Source organism: Coccinella septempunctata, chromosome 2, assembly GCF_907165205.1.
Source record: "Coccinella septempunctata chromosome 2, icCocSept1.1, whole genome shotgun sequence".
In the NCBI taxonomy this organism is placed as follows: Eukaryota; Metazoa; Arthropoda; class Insecta; order Coleoptera; family Coccinellidae; genus Coccinella; species Coccinella septempunctata.
The window spans coordinates 54,466,011-54,486,817 of record NC_058190.1 but is presented as its reverse complement, the minus strand read 5'-3'; the positions used below and the strand labels follow the sequence as shown (position 1 = coordinate 54,486,817).

Sequence of the window (20,807 nt, the reverse complement as noted above, 5' to 3'; positions counted from 1 at the left end):
TTAGAGAGTAGTTTGCAGATTACAGATTCAAGAATATTTTTGTGCTGTCTGGAGTAGTTCAGAATTGTGGAAGTCATAAACAACAACTTCCGATCAGTGATCACTGATCATATGTCATAGATTAACTCACAACTGTCACTGATTGTTGATCACGTTGTCTAAAGACCGGTTGTAGCAAAACTCCAGAGTACCTGGAATTAGTAAATTATTTCCTGAAGAACAGAGTAAGTATAACATAAGCCTTCTGTTTAAAAATAATATTGAAGAATAATTATGATCTTGGATATGATTTCATGAAGTGCAGTTTAATCATCCCTCTATGAGTAAAGAGATCTTTTCTCTGATATTCTTAATTATTGTTGTGATAAACTGGGTATTCAAAGTAGGATTTATTTCAGGATGTCTGGAAGGGAAGGAGGAAAGAAGAAGCCGTTGAAGGCCCCTAAAAAAACTCAGGCTGAATTGGACGACGACGATCTAGCTCACAAACAAAAAATGAAGGAACAACAAAAAGCGCTACAAGAAGCAAAAGCTAAAGCTTCTCAAAAAGGACCTCTTGTCAGTGGAGGAATCAAGAAATCTGGAAAAAAGTGATCAAAGATTGATTATTTTTAATTTTGAATGTAAATAAATGGAATTAACAAATTTTGTCACTGAATATAAATTTATTATGGTAAAGTCTATCGTTTAATGATATTTCTCATTCGCTCCACCTTTTCAACAGTAACAATGACAAGCATGGACTAAGCTAAGCATATTATTAGTCTCTGCTAGCCAAGGATCGAAATGATAAATATTATAGTTATTAATATTATATATTAGATTTATTTATTTGTTCTGTGATTATTATACACATTTATATTTTAACATTGTTGGAGAACTGTAAGCAACCTACCTGCCCACACGCGGACATGGGAGGGTGCGCAACCCAAAATTAATATTTATTGGAGAATTGTAGGTTGCCTGTAAATAGTTCTCCAACATATATTTATCTTTGAACTCTAAAAAAATTTATTATAGCCAAAGATATTACACACAATTACATTATTATTGTGTAATATCTTTGATTATAGCTCACTGGGACTGCACATTATTTGTGTTCTGTGCTAGGCCCAATGCTTCAGAACTTCAAGAATTAGTGGCCTGTGATTTTTAGACATATTCCTCTTTGACTGAATACATAGAGAAAGGGAAAGAGTGTCTCTGTGTCTCTGACTGAATATTAGTGTTCTGTGATTGTAAGTATGATGGGTTGCAGATACATGCTCTGGAGTGGAGATATGACAAACAGCTGACTAGAAATAACACTTGTCAAAGTAGACTTGCCTTCAGTCATTGTGATTAAAAGTGAACTAGACAATTTGACTGGACTTTAGCAGTCTTAACTGCAAACTTTCCATTCGACATGTGCATAAAAATGTTAAAATATTGGACGGAAAGTGTGATCATATAGTAGAAGGAAAAACTCGTACTCATCTTGAAGAGTTCTAAAGGTGAGTTTGTGGAATGAGACTAGAGTAGAATCTTCTTGTTCTATTGGAAATCGCATATGTAAAGACGAAAGGTGATTGGATTAAGGTTTCAGGTTTCCACTTTTACATAATTTTATAAAAGATTATTTAGAAATACTCGCCCTCCATATTTTTTGTAAACCTGTCGAAGTGAATTCTGGTTCACATCGTAATTAATTATTGTAATGCCCACTTCTAAATGTTTTTTATTTTACATAAGGTGTATACAATGTTTTCGTCATATCTGCATATGGATACGCGATACGCATACATTGAAAGAATTAATTTTGCAAAGTCTTGGATATTTGAAGGGTAATGAAGAAAAAACTAGATTGACAAAAGAATTAGATTTACCACTCTTGTATTTCATCATCGTTACATCCAATATAAATATGATATACGTATACGGTATGTTGAAATGGTAGTTTACTTTCACTAAATATGCTTATCTTATGAGTTGATCCTGATAGTTGAGAATCGCTTTATAGATTATATTCACTATGAGGGTGATGTTTCCTTTTTAATCTCAAATATGAATAAAAAATGGTTGGGGGAGAACCTCATTGTTGACTTGAATTTTGCGTTATAGTAGGTATAAATATCACAGTTTTCTCGCTTCATATATAAACGCCATATGGGGCGCAGAGAACTAGATCTTTGACTACAATTAATAATATGGGGTAGTTCACTTATATCCAAACTTTTTTTAAATGAATTTTTAAGTATTCAAAAATCCATCGACTTATTCCAAAGAGGAACTCTTTGATTAAACTAATTAGGTACATAGACGTACACCACAGAACACAAATGCATTGACAATTTTGGTAGTGATACCGACAATGGTTCTTTCGAACTAATGGCGTAATTGGAGGGTTTGTTGCTCTTTGAATTGAATTTTAAGGTCGTTACCTTTTCACACTGCTACAGCGTTTCGTTTAGGAATGTGTACTTTATTGATCATTCCTTAATTCCAAGCTAGATTCTACAATAAGGGTACCAAACGATCGCTGTGGTACATACAATTCAGTTTCAAATATTAAAAGTTTCTTGTTCGTTGGAACTTTCTCGTGAGGTTTATGATTACGTTATTATTTCACATTCGTTCAGCTCTGGTTGAGGTTTTGATGTCGGAATCAGAGTTTCGCAACTTATTACACTCTCCTGATCACCTTCTCTTTCATTCGAAACTGAACTTTACAGCGGGTTCATTAAAAATTATAATTCGACAATAATTTTTTATATTTATATTGTGTATATGTAATCAAAAAAGCGCTCACGTCTTTTTTGAGTTGCTATTTCTATAATGAGCTTTGAGTTGAACACGAATATACAGGGTGTATCTGAATGACACCGAAAAAATGACAGGGGTGATTCTTGGAGGATAATTAAAGTGGGCATTTGGTATAAAAATGTTTGAACACCCTGTATAAAGTTCGAGACCCACTGGGTATTTCATTTTCTCTCTCAATATTGATTCAGAGAAAATTCAAATCCTTCGAAACTCGGTAATAATAAAGATCCCACAGCGAGTCCCACAGCGAAGTAGGCGATTGCATTTCGAGATTTAGGACCAATAACAGGATAAGATCAATATGAACATTCTGCCAACTTTCATTGCCAATGACGTTCATTGTAAACGCCGATGGTTTGGCAGAAAATATCGTTTATAGTTAGCAAGGTTTACCCTTGAAAAATATGACCCCAGTAATGTCCTTGAACGGTGAAACAAAGGTGATTTGAGTTGTTCTTCCCTCATGACGCATTGGAGAAAACGTAATAACGAGTCCGTACAAAAGAAACGTCCAAAATGAATCATTTTCAAATTAGATTTTAATTGAAGCAGAGATTGATGTTTGAATAAAGGAATCGTGAAACGGTGGCCTTGAACGAAAAAACCGATAGGTATGAAGTGACATGTGTCAGGGCATTGAGTAGATATTAATACTCGATGGTCTGTGTGATTCTTTTAAGGTCTGTGGCTGAGCATAGCGTGCAAGCATAGAATATTCCCGACGAAACCATAGATCTATTATATAGAATACATAAATTAAATTTTCAAATGGATCGCTACTATGGGGTTGTAAAACTAACTATTTACATATATGAAAAAATTCCCAAATTTCATGTTATGCTATTGGTTGATTATCAGTTTTTTGTGACGTCTCTCGAAATTCGGGTTTCCATAGAATTTGATGATTAATCAAATAGACATAGACTCTATATATGTCTATGTACACGGCCTCCTAAACCCCGTCTTTAGACGGCCGTGGTAATATACACATTAACAATCACAGAACACAAATAATAACAATCATCGATTCACCTTGTATTGTTTGAAACTTTTTACTTTGATTTTTCATCAGTCCCAATCATTCAGAAATGTATTATTCCGCCCAAAGAGTGCATTTAAGTCTAGCAGTTGAATTTTAAGCCAGATTAGATTAGGAGTTTTCGTTTGGACGCTGCCTCTCTATCTTCTTGTTTTGGTTCTTGTGTAGGCAGAGTTCATCTCGATAAAAACGTTCAGATCGATTCCTTGCCTCTAAAGAGCAAACGGGAACTTTTTTTCAATCCGCTCTTCCGAAGAGTTTGTTGTGCTCGATCGGGCGTTAAACTCGGTGGTCGTTGTCTCTCCCTTCTTGCCTCCTCCGTATCTTGACCTGGTGCTGGCACAGCCGTAGAGCAAGTGCATCACCACGTCCTCGGTTTGTTGTTTTGTCAGACGCACGAGTTTATTAGCTGTCCCAACGTGGTGTCTCGGAATAAACACGGAAGAAAGATTCAGATATTATTTCGAGACATCGTAGATTCTTGTTCGGTCGTTGCTGCATACGCTCACGATTTTCTTATTTTCTTTCTGAAAGGTTATTCGATCTTATCTCGATTCAGAGTCGGGTAAAAGTGGAACGAGAGCGAGAAAGAAGACTAGAGATTGTTACAGGTACCCACCAAACAATGGTATACCTACTTTCGAATTGGTTACATTTACCCCGATTTGTAGCTGTCTAACAAAGGTGAGTAGATACCATTCATAACTTGAACTGAAGATCAAGTAATAAGAAACGCTGAAAATGTTACACGTGATTACAAAATCATCGAAACATTCCAACATCATTATTGGAATCTAAATTTAAAAAAATAAATGTCGCCGTTAGGCTCGAACCTGCAGACTTGTATTTATTAGCCCTTTTTATTTCAAAACGCCACCCGTCTACACCACACAAGCAGTAGGTAGTTGTAAATACAAATCGAGAAAAGGTTGTAACAATTCAAAATTCGATAACATGAATACGATACTTATCATTTGTTGTCATTAATCGATTTTCGAACTGATTTCATTGAGTTTACTCCCAGTAGTTTTCGAGAAAAAGCCGAGACGGCGAATGGATGGTTCTTTATTATTTATCGCCCATCGTTTTCAACTGTTCATTATCGGAAGTAATATATCAAAACTACCCTTTGTCAAAAAGATCGAAGATATCAGCATTCTTTTGTTAATTGTGTCGGAAAAAGCTTCTATTGTTCTACCCTACATAGAATACGAATACAAATGCCTTCGAATGAATAATTTAGTCTCGAAAGACCAATATCCATTTGTTCAACTTTCTAATCTTCGTCAAATTTTTTTCCTTTTTTCTCGGGACCTCCAGAAAACAACTACATAGTAGGTACCAAGATTTCACCCGAAATTGGATATGGTATGGCCTCATAGTGCTGATGAGCCCAGATCGTCGTCATCCCCGACTAGAGAGGCTGCTAGCTTGTACCAAAAATAAACAAACAAACAACCTAGAAAAGCATTTGAACTGAAGAAATACAATCACAGAACATAAACATCAATACAATACTGCGACCTTCGACTCGTCCATAGACACATCTGGCAACCTTTGGCATGTGTCCAAAGTCATACTTTGGAGTTTTTTACTTTCGCTGTCTAGACTATGTTGAAGCCTCGTTCACAGTCTAGTCGTACAGTTCTGGTTGGCCCTCCCCCTCCAACCCCTAAGTTCGGCAACACGCTAAGCAATAAAACCAAGACCGTCCATGGGGGAGCAGAGCGAGGTGAATTCGTCTGGATCCTTCCCTTTCTGCAGCACCGACGGGGTTGAAGCACCTCGATCGAACAAAGGCCTTTATCTCATCAATATTTTGAAGGAAAAGTTCGCACTTTTAAATGCTCTGCGCATAATGAAATACATGTATTCAACGAAAGTATTAATTCATGACATCTTAACACGAACCATAGACAAAGCGATCAATTTAGTTTGTCTATGGCTTAAATTAATTATCTTGCATTCTATGAATTCGAGACGGAATCACAGATTACAGAAACAACTTGTTCTCGTAATCTGTGGACGAAATAGGTCAAACAGATCAGAGATAAGAAGAGCTCATAAAGACGTAGAAATTAGAAAAATGTGTTTTCCACAGACAAAACAAAAGTAACGCGCATTCGTCTAATGAGCCGACCGTGGCAGTCGAACTGAGCCGAAGCTGGCCGATCGTCTTTTCGGCGAACCTAGATCACGGACAGCCGGGCTGGGCACGTGTCGCGGCCAACCTTGATACCCGACACGGAAATGGGGGCGACGTTGCCGGCTCTCGAACACAAAAGTCTGGAAAACGATGGACTTACGTTTGATCACGCTTGATTTTTTAAACGGCGGAATTGAACTTCTAATTTCTAAAGAAATTTCTCCAAACCAAAGTTTCAGATTACGAAATCTACATATTATAATAAGTTGGTTAAACCTGAATGAAACTAACCGAAGGAATTCTTGAGCGGGCACAGCCTGTGAAGAAAAAGCCAGCCTATTTCATAGAATATTGACTTGAATGCCCGATCCACTGTAATAACCCACATATCCGGTAGCTTTTAGACATACAAGCTAAATTGCTTGCGTTTAATTCTACTCAACAATGTTTCTTTATTCCTGAAACTCATTCTGGGCTTTCTCTTATCAAGAAGAGTGCAAGCACCTTTCCAAGTATCCTTCAATCGATGACTTTAGGTAAAATATAATATTTGAGAAAAAATACTATGAAATTTAGAAGAAAATACTTTCTTCTCAAACAACAACAAAACCTGATGAAGCACCTCCCGTACTCGGAAATGAAAATTCCCTTAATACCACCTGCGTTGACGAAGATCCGACAACGTCGCGTATAGCACCGTTCGGTCCCATGGCGAGCCTGCTGTTAACGGGCGAGGGAGGTGGAAACGGGAATCAGCTGTGGCCCGTGACGTTTCTATCGCTGCAGGAGCTCGATCAGCTGTACTTTCAAAAGAGGTCCAACTGCACAGTTGAGTAACGGCGTTGTTGTCAGGTCGATCTGTTGGTGCGGTGCTTTGTTTGTTATGGAATCGATACAGGAAGATGATGAGATTCGATTTGTGACATTGTGCGGTTTGGTGAATTAGTTCTACGAGCTGATACCTGGGTCTTGGGAATGAGAACTTAGGCAAACGTAGTGATATAAGGTGTGTGGATCGAATTTCTGTGATGAGATTTTTTTTCCAGACGAAATAATGTCGTTCGAGCACCTTGGACTTCGAAATTCGTTCATTCACGAATGTATCACATCGAACAATCGTCCAACTACTTTTCTATCTCGTCTATGATCTGGTTGTGTAAAGACAACCATTCAATAATTCACATTTTTTCTGTGCCGTGTTCATAGACTTAATAAGTCGTCATCATTATAAGTCTATGGTTGTATCATCTCATTTCCATGAATAATAACTTAACCAACAAATTAAAATATTCTTCATTATATAAAGCTGAATAATTCGACCATGCACATTTCTACAAGGAGATTCATTACATTTACCAACTACTTTCGCCTATAGCGTGTCAATTAATGTAAATCTGTTGGATAACATCATAAAACTGTCAGATTGCTAGATCATAACTGCATCGATACTCGTTTTGTTGTCGAGGAGTTTTGTTTGTACGGGGGTTGAACGTAAATACGCTAAACCTAAAAGTTTTTACGGACGAGGAAATGTAAATATGGCGCAACAGGAAGTATTCATCGATAAGTGAACGTCACAGGAAAATTGTTTCGGAAAAATCCCATCGAAAACAATGCATACACGCAACTATTATTTCGAACACGAACATATCTAGCCAATCACAGGTTCGGGCTGCGGTGACGTAGCCGTTCGTAGTGGGGGTGAACTATCAGCTGGCCGATACAGGCAACTTTGTGGACATTGATCGAAAAAGAATGGTATCCAAGCTAATTACTTTTCTTCTCCGTAATTCTACCAAAGAGTAACAACCATCAAGTTGTACATTCTCAGAGAATATTTGCGAGTAGGTCAAGTACATCTTGTACTGAGAAGACGACGTTGAGGGAGCAAGCAATATGGCAGATCGAAATCTGGGTTGAGCCACGAGGATTAACGAAAATTTCTCATTTCATTCAACATTTCCGGACCCAATAAAAACAATAACACAAATTAGAATCGACTTGGAGCGAAGGAATTATTGTTTAACGACATCATTATTTCATCAAACCACAGTCTTCTGACCTTGGAAAACATGTCATTACATCAAGAGTTGTTACTCTTTGATTACATACAGGGTGTGTTGAAGAACTGTTTGTATATGACTAGACCACAATCTGGGAATAGAATTTCGATTCTGGTGGAGAATGCTGTGTGAAATCCAGATAGGGCGCAATAATTGATCGAGTTTTTCTCAAAGATGAAAGAGTTTCAATGTCTTCGGTTCTTCATTGTTTTTGTTATTCTTTGCGAGTTGCACGTGTTTACATGCGCGCTGGTGTCGGTTCTATTTCTGGAATTGCATCATCGATTCACTGTCCCTATTATGGCAGGGCTGAAAATAAATTCCCAGCTTGTATTTCAAGGTTTTCCTATTCCAGAAGATGAAAAGAAAAGGAGGTACAGGTGCTGGAGTAGTTCCAACTGCGTCGAATACATCGTTGAAGCCAATATTTCCTACAATATCGGTAAACGAACGATAGTTATTCGAGATGCTATTACAAAAATTCAAATTCTTTCTGAAAAAAATCATGAATAATTGGCTACTGCGTAATGCATTATATTGTTCTATGTTTCTCCTTTCATTTCAGTATCCGTATTTTAGGTCATAGAAAAACATACTTCACAGAAAAAATTTATGAAATTGTGTCAAATCATCGATTCAATACCTTTTAGGCATAGACATAGAGACATGGACTGAGCAATGCCAGCATGAAATTGGCTATTTATTAGAAAGAGAGAAAAGCTCGTCGGGACATACCTTTCTCTTTTTTGTTCACATAGAGGTGAGTGTAGACCAATCAAAATTCTAGAAAAAGACAACTGCATTCCCGACGTGTTTTTCTCTCTGTCACTTTTTTTGACCGTATTTCATGCATAGATATAAAGGGAAGGCACAGTCCATGTCTCTATGTCTATGCTTTTAGGTATAGACATATAGACATATGTCTCTATGTCTATGCTTTTAGGTAGACAAAAATAAAATAAGAGAGCAAAGATTATAGAGTATCGTATGAAATGCATGTAGAGGGGATAGGTATCACATTTCTGAAGGAGTTTCTTTCCTGTCGGTATACTTAGCCACGCATGAAACCGATTCATTCAAACTGAACGTTCAAAACTTGTGGGAAAATGAAAGTAGATATTTATCACTTGACCTAGGTTAATATTTCAACATTTTCGTCGATCGTGCTGGCAAATACCAAATCACCAAAAGTAGTTCGGTAATGTTGGTTCAGTTGTACCACTATCTTTTGGAGATAACCAAGATGTAACCTACTTGATACCAACTTATGTGCGTGGAAGGTAAAGCTGTATGTTATCACAGCGTTTCAATCTTACTCTGAGAGATTCGAGAGACTAACGGTTTCGAATTTGGTCCTCTACCTTGAAAATGATGTCAATTCGACTGTTAACGAGAGATTCAGAAAAATTCTTAGGGATGGGGATTTAAGAAACGATTTGGCGATGTCGCGCGGTACGACGTTACAGCTTCCTGCCTATTCAGCCACGTGATCGTCCCTACGGAGCCGATCGCGGTTTGACCTAGATTGAAAGCTACATTTTCACGGAAAACTGAGCCGTTTCTCCCCAATGAAGTGATATGAGGGAATATTCCACGCTTCAATTTTGTAAATAAACAACAATAAAAATGTTTGGGAAACGATGATTCATGCATCGTACACATAATCGCATTCGTAGAAACGACCTTGACCTACAGTATCGCGAATATTTTGTTTTGTTATCGTGGAGAAATATTTTGATTCGAACGTTTCATTGTTGGTTCACCTTCGGAATCTAGATCTGGGGGACTTCGTCTTCGACTGAATGAATTCAAAAAAATTTACGCCCACTGCGATGTTGCAAACATAACTTGTATAGCCGTGTACAACCTAAATATTATTTAAGTGTTACTCATCCTGGAATTTACCAGTCTTTTCTGTAAATATTCCTTTACGGCCCTATACCTGCATTGTTTAGAATTCAAACCTCACTTTCGGAGAAGGCATAAATTTGACGTTGTGTTAGACCTTTGTTCGCTTTTCTTCCCACTGACACTGACTTAAGTCAAATCAGCAACGGCAACAGTGTTGTACGTACAAAAATTTATTTCCCAAAGGATCATGCTATTTAGTATCGAACAGCAAGTAGACCCAGGTGCCAGGCGTAAGAATGTTTTCCATCAGAGAACTAAGTGAACAAAATTGAAACGTTGTTTTTTGTTGAAAATTCTTGTGCAGATATATTAAATTCAAAAATTGCCTGAATAGTGAAATTTAGTGCTTTTATATGCTCGAATGAAATTCAAAGAGGTCCGTGAATCTCTTAGGAAAAAATCTTTCGTTTCAATATCGATATCTGAATTGAATATTCTATGATACCTATTCAGTAGTGATGATTTTATTTTTTCTAATTAATGAAATTTCACACTCTTACGTATCTTTATCAATAAAAAATATCGTCCCACAGACGTGGCACATTTTAACTTTTTACTGAAATCTTATTTTTTCTCCTTATTCCAGATGCATAGTCCGAGCTTATCTTCTGAGTCCAAGGGCGACAAGAGCGAAAAAGAAGTGCTCTTGACCGTCACATCCCTGGTTACAGAGGGCCGAATACCGGAAAAACTTGGACCTAAAAGTAAGGGATTCCGTGAAGGACCCCACTGTAAAGCGGCGGAGGCCCACACCTGCGATGCGAGCGATAGTCTTGTGAGTAAAATTAGTGTATCCCTCTATTTTACCGAACGCAGCTTACACCTCGATATACGATATTCTATGCATTGGCATAGAAAGAAAATGTTCTATCCGTGTTGGTCATAGAATCACAATGTTGGTAGTCTGGGCACAGATAATTATTGGTTTTTCTGTAGCCTAGGGATGTGTACTCGCTGTCGTAATAAAAATCATATAAGCAAAGAGTAAACTTCGATATTACTCTTTGTAAAAATTATAGGCAGATTACCTGGAGTCTAGGTGAAGAGAATTCGAAAAATGAAGATGTGAATAGATTATGTATACGCTATATTCTCAAGCAAAGCTTTTGCGTTCTCGTAACGATAAATATTCATACAGAAACTTGAAATACATTCAATATTTCAATGAATACCGTTATTCAAAATAAAATTCCTCATTCTTTACCTGCTTGATACAGTAATGTACAAATGAAGAGTTTTATACTTCTAAATAGATCTCCAGAAGTTGAATGAGTTCAAATATGTTTTCAGTGCGCAAATTACGAATTTTTTCGTGAGGAAGTGTTGAGAGTATGGGCCCAAAATCTCCCCATAACCTTGGAGGTTATCTTGACATGTGGCTGTCCCGAGGGAGAATATTCTGTTGGTCCTGAGGTCGAGGATAACTGTATCTTGCTTGAATCATGGAATTTCAGCATCATCAGTAAACGGTGAGCAAAGTTATGATGATGATCGCTCAGTTTTGAATCAGGCACTGTTGATGTCCGAAACCTATTTTGATTGGAGGTAGCCTACATCTCGATTTTCAATGTTTTTTTGGTGAGATGTTCATCAATTAAATGCATTTCTGATAATACTATCCTTTGCTGATATACTTGGCATCTGACATAAGATAGTTCACTCTTAATAGGTCATATGAAGAGAAGTATATTTTCTTGCAGCAACTCATCACCTCCCTCATTTCAATTAGCCCAACTTATGGGAGCTATCAGATCGCAGCTGTATTTCTCTCAAATAACAGCTTGGTTAACCACACCAAATGAGAACGCAAAAAGGAGGCTCACAAGTAAACACCTGAGGTAATTTTTCACATTGCTATTTGCAATTAAACCTCAAAAATGTTGAATGTTAGATTAAATCATTTCTTATAGGTATCGTATGGCTCAACCTGGAAATGGTTCCAAGAGCACCAAGTTTCTGATGAACCCGGTTGAGCACAATTTTCCTGTTGTTCAGGTGGGATACGACACGGTTCTGAAGGTGTCGTTCCGGAGTATGCCCAGAATGTCTTCCGTTCCCATTATTCAATGTCAGTCGTGCAAACCTTCACAAGGGAATATTGCCCACGTTGAACCTGAGATGAGCGGCAAGGAAATGCACAAGAAGTTCATCGTCCCTGACAGGCTAACCTGTTCATTGAATGGAAAACATCAATGTGACGGTAAGGCAATCGCTTTAGTTACCCTATTTTAGCTAATCTCAATATTCAACATACATGACAAGTTCAAAACGTCCCCCAAGATCGAGAGTAGTACAATTCGATTTTTCATGAAAGACTGCTTCTTTAAAAAATCAAACATCTTGACACAGCGCCACAGAATACAAACAACATGAAACTTCTATGACGATTTTTTTTTAACGTCATTCCATTATTTCTCTATGATACAAAGCATAGAAGATCATAATTTTTATCATTCCTCTATGGCCAAACGTCAAAATTTTACTTTTCCAGTCACAAAATATTTCAACTTTTTTCCAATGATTGAGTGCCTTCAAAAGAAAATATAAAATAGATACGCTTTCACCTTATTGAGCGCCATCTACAGTTCAATTGTGGAAATGATTCCATCATATACTGTGAAGGATTATAAGATGAAATGTAAAAATTTAATTCATGCTTTTCAGATAACGAAAGGCCGGAAAACGAGAAGCAATCCGAAAACGTGACGAAATTCAAACGGCTCCGACAGAATCTCAGAGAAGAGCAGGCTTCTACCTCCACGATAAATCACATCAACTCGGCCAGACAGATCAACAACCAGGAATCCAGGTTTGGACTAATCGATACCTCGAGTAACAGAGTCCGAGAGCTGGACGAACTTGACAATGACGGTTTTTACGATCTCGACGAGGACAAGAGCGAAGCATTGCTAAAAGCCATCGAGAGGGTGGCTTTGAGGACCCCGGAAAAGACTAAAAAGCTAGAACCGATTGACATGAGAGAGAGGGAAATGGAGGTGGTAGCTACGGAGGTCAAGTGTGGGAAATCATGCAATATAGATAAAAGTCTGAAAGAAAACTCTACTGGTTTCAACAAAATCTCGGGTAGAAATCATATGAGAACATGTACAAAAATGCAATTAGTTGGTTGTGTATGTGATAATAATGATTGTGATACATGCAAAAGTGATAAAAATAGTAGTAGAAATATATTAAATCATTTCGATAAGGGTTATAGTGATAGCGTTTCGTTCCTGGATAATCACAAGAATGAAGACACGAATTATTCGAATTCAAGATTGTCGACTGTTGTACAAAGGTTGACGTTTGGAGAAAACGATTCCGTAGATAATAGGACTTCGAATAAGGCAGTCGTACCTTCGACAAGTGAGCAGACTAGGTTCAAGAAGATCCTGAATAGTTCAGCTTCGATGGTGTTCCATAAGTCTGGGTTACCTTTGATGAGCAGTCCTGCTCCCGTGAGGAAAGGAAAGACATGTTTCGATTTCGATTCTTCAATTGGTTCAGTTACTGATATAAAGAGGTAAGTCCTTCGTTATCAACAAGTCCACTTACTCGGTTTCAATCAGTTTGTGCCCTAAGAGAAAAATCGTGTGTGCGTTCCTGAGTTGGTTTTTGTATCCCCAGTGCGTTCTTCTCATCGAGCTTCTCGACGGACGACGAGAGCGAGAGCGACGGCAGTCAGATGTCCCCTTGCAGTCCGGAAACCTACCTAGCACAAAAGGCAATGGAGGAGGAAAATAAAGAGCCAAAAGCGCCCGCGCGGTGGCCCCGCCGCCGCCGCAAGGGACAAGCCTCTAACTTGCTAGGTTGGTAGAGAGTTGAAATTTGAAAAATTTATGTGCGGCATACCCGGTGAGATATTATCTCGCCCCGTTGCATTCAGATTATAACAACCGAATATTACGTTAAGGAAGATCCTGATGTACGTATCTCGTTTCAGATTGTTCTAACAGTTTAGTTTTTTAAGATGGCTTTAGCGAACAGCGAATGTTTCACCCCGTCTTTTTCGGCAGTTTATTCAATCTAAAAGTTTTCGTTACGAGCGTTTCGAAAGATTTATCGTTAATTTTACTACTAAACCCATAGACATAGAGTTTCTATGTCTATGACTAAACCATAGAGTCACTCTTGATATTCTCTGGTACTGTTTGATGAAACTTTGAAGCAAGAAGATTGAAGTTCTGTGACTGCTTAGCTTGTACCACCACATGCGTTCCACTCAAGTGCCGTTATCAAAGATTAACCTCTATGGCGATATCCCTTAACGCCAGCTCTATTCGGGAACACTCCACAGCCCTCTCAACACTGTGTTTAAGAGGGCTGTGATTATACTAACCTAACCTAACTCGACAGTGGCAGATTTTTCTCAAAAAATATTATAAGTTTGGCAGCCGCGAGTGTATAAGCACTCCGGTCAAAATTAGTAGCGGTGTACTCAGAATGGACCGTTACCGACATGATTTCGATTTTCCACAGCCGACCGAGATATCAACAATTCTTGAAGCGAGTAAAAACATGTCAGATGACATTTGACACGTGCCTAGGTTTCAAATGAAATTGTACGGAAAAATTCAAGCGTATTCTTGCGAAATTCGAAAAGCCAACTCGATAGTTTTGTATCGGCTCTGAAAAATTATCATAATTTGGTATAGTACAAGCTAAGCACCATGTTCAAGCCTATAATACAGAAATTCAAAATTTCCTATACATCAATATCTTTTGTGTAATATTGCCTGAGTGATATCTGAGCTGAAAACTATAACGTAACTTATTTTAAATTTCCAATTTTTGTTTGCTGATGACGGGTGAAACAGCTGTTGTTGTCTGCTAGATTTTGATGAAAAAATTGCAATTGTTAGATAATACCATATTTATGTTTTCAGAGTCCATGCAGATTGGTCAATCTGAATGGAAAACATTCATTCATTTTCTTTCATTTAATTGCTTGTATGGGGTAGTGCAAAAGTCGCAAGAGGGTCTGTTCAAAGGGGCAAAGGTGTCTTCATATTTGTTGAATGGAATTTTCGCCAGTTCAAAGAGGAGTCTTATTTTTAGCATTTGTCGAATTCGTTTTTCGATAAAGATGAACATTTCAAAAATAGCCAATATTCGGAATGTCACACGTCATCAGAAGAAACCATAGAATTATACGATATTTAGCTAGCTTCACGTCTGACGATGATGCTTCCGAAAGGACGTGAAGATGGCTCGAGAACGGCACAGACATGGGCGTAACATTCGACTGGGCATTCACGATTGAAAATGCATAATGACGGGTTGTTTTCGAATCTTTGAAGGTTTTTTCGAACAGATTTTATACAATTTTTTTCTTGTTATGAACACCCTCATCCTGACTTTTGTGAAACCCATAATAATAAACCGAAATAAAATAACATCCATATGAAAACCCAGCTGATTCTTCTCGTTCTTCCGTTCAGGTTCTTTCGAAGAGTCGGTATTGAATGGGAGACTCGAACCCGTTTCGACAGTACAAGGCTTCACTGCCGAATTGGGGGCGAGCGGTTCTTTCGTTCCCAAACATTTGAAAGTTCCGGTTACCGTCTTTTTTTACAACGTGGGAGATCACGAGAGGATGTCGTCTCCCTACCTCGTAAGTTGGAAATTGACGTTGCCCTTTCGAAATAGGTTTTTTTAATTTTCCCGACATTTTTCAGTGTCACATCAAACTGGAAAAGAAAGGATATTGCGTCCCGAAAGTGGGTACTTTTCAAGTAACACTCAAAAACCCTCTGGGTATGGTGGTGAAGATGTTTGTGGTACTATACGATCTCTCCGATATGCCGCCCAATTCGAAGACTTTCATGAGGCAACGTATTCTCTTCCTGCCAACAGACTGCAAAGATGAAAATGTACAACGGACCTCGAAATGGCTGAAATATTTGATACACTTAAGGTACAGTGTTATTAATCAATAACGTATAGCCCATTCAAAAATTATTGTCCCAGTAGGGCTTGACAGTCCAGACGCGGCTTAAAATCCGACCACAAAAGATCTCTTGATGTTTTTTGTGGTTTGAATCATAGAAAAAAATATATAATAATCTCTGTCTTCATTTTTCACAGAAGTGCAATGAATCGATTTTTTTTCAGATTTGCGAGTTCGAAATCAGGAAAGATATACCTGCACGGAGACATACGAATAATAGTGTTAAACAAGGCCGATCTCGACACGGCCTCTGCGCACGATATTGACACGAAATACGAAATGCGCACCATCACTCTGATGCCGATCAATCCACGTTTCTCGTTTAGAAAGTAACAAGAAGCCCAGATTTGGAACGGTAACTCTGTCGGCAATGGCAGAAGGATGAACCTATTTTATCGGCTGTCTTGTTCGTTATGCTGTTTGTAAGATGACAGATGATGGGTGAAGTTTTCGGTGACTTGGCACGAGTGAATCCAAAACTTGCAAAGTATCTCGCTCGAAAAATTTTACTTTTGACAGATTATATTCGAATTAAGCGGCAGTATTTTTGGGTTAGTATTATTTTATAACTTGACTGTTTAATCTTTTACTTTTTAGGATTTGCATTTGAAAGTTTTCGGTACAGAATGAGCTAGTAATGAATGGAGTATAACATACTTTTTCATAAGATCCCACAGTCGGACTGAAATTAAATCAAAACGGTTGGTTTTTTGAAATTATAAGATGTGAAAAATTCTTCAAGAAGGCTCCTTTGCGGATAAATTTCCATGAATATGCTTGCACCAAGTGCAATCTACTTTTCATTATTGATGCTCATCCTGTACTCATTTTTAGGTTATATTTCATAAATTCATAGATTTTTCACTATATGTTTGGTTGAGAAAGAAATTGTTGGATAAATTTTTAGTGCAAGTAAGCGGATGATCAATAGTTTAATTTTCTAGTATCTACAGTCGGAAAAAGGCAATGGTTTTAGAGTTCCAGAAATTGAGTCATTAAAATTTGAGGGATATTTGAATATTATATTGAATAAACACTCCTCAGTTGAACACATTATTACCTCAAGCTAAAAATACGAGCTCTAGAATTTTAGTTGAATTATTAATAACAATCTGTATGATCAATTCTGAATTTTTATAACCAAGCTATCAATATTTAATACTAGAGTAATGAGATTGGGTAATTTGTTAGAAAATTTTTAGTGTCATTCATATATTCCATCATTTCACCGCAGGTTCAAAGTCGGTAGGAAACTGGTTAGAATTACATCATACATTTCTAGATGTGTGAATCATTACTGCCATTAACTTGTAAATAATAACATTATGTACATATATTACAGATTTTATTTTTAATAGTAAATAAAAAATCGATATTTTTTGTAATTGACAATACAGATTTGAGACCATCATCTGAATTTTTCTTGGATAACTTGCGAGTTCTTATGAGGTTCAAATTCTTTTCTCAAGTCTCACATTTCTCATTAATTATGTATTAGTTTTAAAACAGAGGTAATACTTATAAATTATATTTATTGCAAGCATCATATATTATATATCAATTTTTTTAGTGAACAAATATAAATGTAAAATTATCGACTTTATTTTCTTTATCTGAATGTATTATATAAAACCAAATCAAATATCACGAATAATTAAAATTTGTCAGCATTACTTTTAATCTCTTCATACAATCGCTTTTCTAGAGCAGGTATTAATTGAAGATTTCCATCAACATTCAAACTTACGTAAAGTGTCTTTTTCAGTCTTTTACTCAGCTTCTTCGCCAAATTAACTGAAGTATTGTCTGATGAATATCCAATCAAACTCGTAGAGAGAGATTCAGGACCAAAACGGCTCTGGAGTGCTAGAGATAGATCCACCAATTGTAAATCTTCCTGATTGTTTATGAAAATTAAGCAGGAGTCCAACATCTTAACAACTTGAAATAGTATTTTCTTATCGTGAATTTCATCTGTGAATTTATGAATCGAGAAAGACGATTCGAGGAATTCGATTTCATCGGTTTTTTCTTTCATTATTCAATTTTGAACGTGAGAAATGAAAATTGAAAATTGTGAAACTGAAATTGAGGTTAAGACCGTAAACACAGATAACAGAGTAAGTGACCATAGATTAAGACAAAGCTTACTCTCCTCAAAAGAGGCAACGTTCTGTGGTTGAGACTAAAGATTTTTCATAGATTATTGTGATTGCATTACAGATTACTGTAATGCTTGTTACAGATTTCTGTAATGTGTATTACAGATTTCTGTAATGTGTATCACAGATTGCTGTAGTATGTATTACAGATTACTGTAATGTGTATTACAGATGTATCTTACAAATTTCCATCGAACTCCATAGAGTTCAATGCAAATTTCAATAGTCTGAGTTACAGATTACTATAATCTATGTCTAAGTTACTACAGACGACTGTAATCTTTTGACCACTGATGATTTCTTCTTTGAGCACAGACTAACGGAATATTGCTACAGAATATTTAGCTTAGAACAAAGAGAGATTTTTTTTGGCTATAATTTCATGAAAAATTAACGAATTGATTATACTTTTGTATTTTATTCGTTGGTGCATACAAATAATACATATTAACTAAAATATTTTTCCATCTTATGGCACTGTTCACTTTGTAGATTGAGGAAATTCAACTAAGAAAATAGTTCAATTAACAGTTCTCTTGGCCCTATCAATTTCTTTCATCCTTCCGGCATCCAAAATATCGTATGCATCTTGAATATCCTCCTCATTTACATCATCGCTATATTTAGTGAGTTCGGATAGTGGGAGACCTAGAAAAAAAGAAATTTATTGTTACTTCAATAAACACAAAGTTTCCAGATCTTTATATGTTGAATTTGGGAATGAAAGGAACTTACTGGCAAGTCCGGGGTTTGATTTGTCATGTGCTCCATAGTATAACGATGAAAACGGAATAATTTTTTTCCCCATAGTTTCAAATTCAGTCTGAAAATTGTTACAGTTATAAAAATGGTGCATGCGCTTTCTCGCAAGAAGTTTTTGCAGTATATTAACGCTATAGTCATGATCTTTAGATTACTCTCAACAAGAACGTTTTTCTTTGAATTATTTAAAAAAAATTGAATTTACAGCTCACATATTCTATCAAGATATGATTTTTTTAGTTACTTGAAAGTTCGTTCATTGAAATGAAATCCTTTCAAGTTGAAAAATAGTTGAATACTGCAGGGTTAAATTGATGTCAAAACTTATAAATATTCAAAATCCCTGAAGAGTTGTAGCAAAAGTTGGATTCTTCAAAGTCTTAACATAGAATTATCAATTAAACCACGAGATAATGTTATTAGGTAGAAGTTTTATGAAAAACTTACATCGTATCTCCGACCAATTCGTGGAACAGATTTGGAGGCCTTCAAAAAGAAGTTTTCAAAATCGTCATTTGATCCTTTGCTGCTTTTGCTGTTACTTCTGCCAATCCTGGGTATATTTTTAGAAGCTTTCATGAAGAAATCGTCCATCGCCGTATCTTGACCGCAAATATAGTTGAAAACACAGCAAAGTGTTATCGTGAAAACTATCACTACTTTCGTTGAAAACATTTTTTTTTCGAATGATACCGACTAACAATCGAAATCGAATGATTAACCTACGGTCTCACCGAGTTTTTATACAATTTTTAGGATTTCTACTCCTTTGATGAGAATACTAATTGGATGGAAATTCAACGTTATATCGTTTGATACCCACATGATAGAGGTGAAAAACAGGTGCCTCAATCATTTGGAATTTCGTACAGATACTCGCGCTTCACGAATTGAATGATAATTAATATTTTTGAATAGATGCGGGATGTTTGGGAACACAACTTTGGATTGTACGTTCTGCTTTCGTGGTTTGCCGAGCAGCAAGTTACGAAGAAAGTAAAAAATTGCCAATTGATTCTGTACTCTCTGAAAACTATGCACTCATTCGTGCAATTTTGAGATGGGAACTTCAGTTGACCATGCTCCACCACAACACAGAAGAATAAATACCGCATAAATAGATTTATTTACCAATATTCATGCCAGATCATAAGTTACGTAGGTATCTACTTAAATAAATAGGTAGATGTAAATATTGACTTCTTGATGAGCAAGAAAATATTGATCGGTCTAATTGAAACTCTGAATGAAAAAAAAAACAACATTACTACTAATTAAATTGTCGGGAATATAAAAAATTAAGTATGTTTATCGAATTTTTTTGTTGGAGTTCTTTATTTCAGGAGATGTTTGTATGTATGAAGTTATTCTTCATTTGCTTTTCAATACCTAAACACAATAAAACACGTTAGTCGGTTATTGTTTTATACTTTTTCAATGCATTTTTCTTTTTTTCTTCTAATGTTTCAGGGAATGAGTTGTTTGCTGCAAATATGGATCTTGGGATGAGACGCTCGGAGAAGTTAGGGGTTGTTTTAAGTGGTGGTAACTCTTGAATACATCAGATGTTAGATCAAAAATAGGTACATTTTTTGCAAATTCTCCTAGGTTTGAAGGAATGGGGTTTTCAGTTGCTAATTTGCATATTTGGAGGAAAAAAAAGTGGTTTCACGGGGATGCAACCCCTAAATCCACTAATGAAGAAACAATAGGCGAATAACCTCATTTTTTCACAACAAGAGTAGGTATTTTTTTTGGAAAAACCCCCCTAGGTCTGTTTTTATTTGCAAATTTCCATTTTTAAATAAGAAACGGTGGTTTTAGGAGGAAGAAAGCCCTAAAAACCCTAGTGAAACAAAAAGTAGGTAGATAACCCTATTTTTTTAGATTAAAAGTGCCTCCACGAGTTAGACATTCAGTTCTAGGTATTGTACTCGATTTCAAAAAGTCTGTTAGGTATATACCTACTAGT

At 36.6% G+C, this 20,807-nt stretch overlaps 3 protein-coding genes across 5 annotated transcripts; 2 read left to right on the top strand and 1 right to left on the bottom strand.

Moving 5' to 3' along the window:
- Window positions 1-67: 67 nt before the first annotated feature.
- Window positions 68-678, top strand: LOC123308146 (translation machinery-associated protein 7 homolog). The gene is made up of 2 exons (XM_044890696.1): window positions 68-224; window positions 399-678. The coding sequence occupies exon 2, from the start codon at window positions 400-402 to the stop codon at window positions 592-594; it is 195 nt and encodes a 64-aa protein (XP_044746631.1). The 5' UTR covers window positions 68-224; window position 399; the 3' UTR covers window positions 595-678.
- A 617-nt stretch (window positions 679-1,295) lies between these two features.
- Window positions 1,296-17,506, top strand: LOC123306674 (protein FAM214A). 3 transcript variants are annotated; one of them, XM_044888778.1, is made up of 11 exons: window positions 1,296-1,493; window positions 4,376-4,525; window positions 10,548-10,736; window positions 11,252-11,430; window positions 11,662-11,799; window positions 11,872-12,161; window positions 12,626-13,484; window positions 13,589-13,770; window positions 15,403-15,575; window positions 15,640-15,878; window positions 16,076-17,506. In XM_044888778.1, exons 3-11 carry the CDS (start codon window positions 10,548-10,550, stop codon window positions 16,242-16,244), a joined length of 2,418 nt encoding a protein of 805 aa, XP_044744713.1. In that variant the 5' UTR covers window positions 1,296-1,493; window positions 4,376-4,525; the 3' UTR covers window positions 16,245-17,506. The 3 variants fall into 3 exon arrangements, with proteins under 3 accessions (XP_044744713.1, XP_044744711.1, XP_044744712.1); XM_044888776.1 differs by lacking the exon at window positions 4,376-4,525; XM_044888777.1 differs by lacking the exons at window positions 1,296-1,493; window positions 4,376-4,525 and adding an exon at window positions 6,734-6,993.
- A 965-nt stretch (window positions 17,507-18,471) lies between these two features.
- On the bottom strand, window positions 18,472-19,563 carry LOC123307840. Its single transcript, XM_044890295.1, has 3 exons — window positions 19,283-19,563; window positions 18,809-18,896; window positions 18,472-18,721 (listed from the first exon to the last, which is right to left on the bottom strand). Exons 1-3 carry the CDS (start codon window positions 19,508-19,510, stop codon window positions 18,594-18,596), a joined length of 444 nt encoding a protein of 147 aa, XP_044746230.1. The 5' UTR covers window positions 19,511-19,563; the 3' UTR covers window positions 18,472-18,593.
- Between the last annotated feature and the right edge of the window lie 1,244 nt (window positions 19,564-20,807).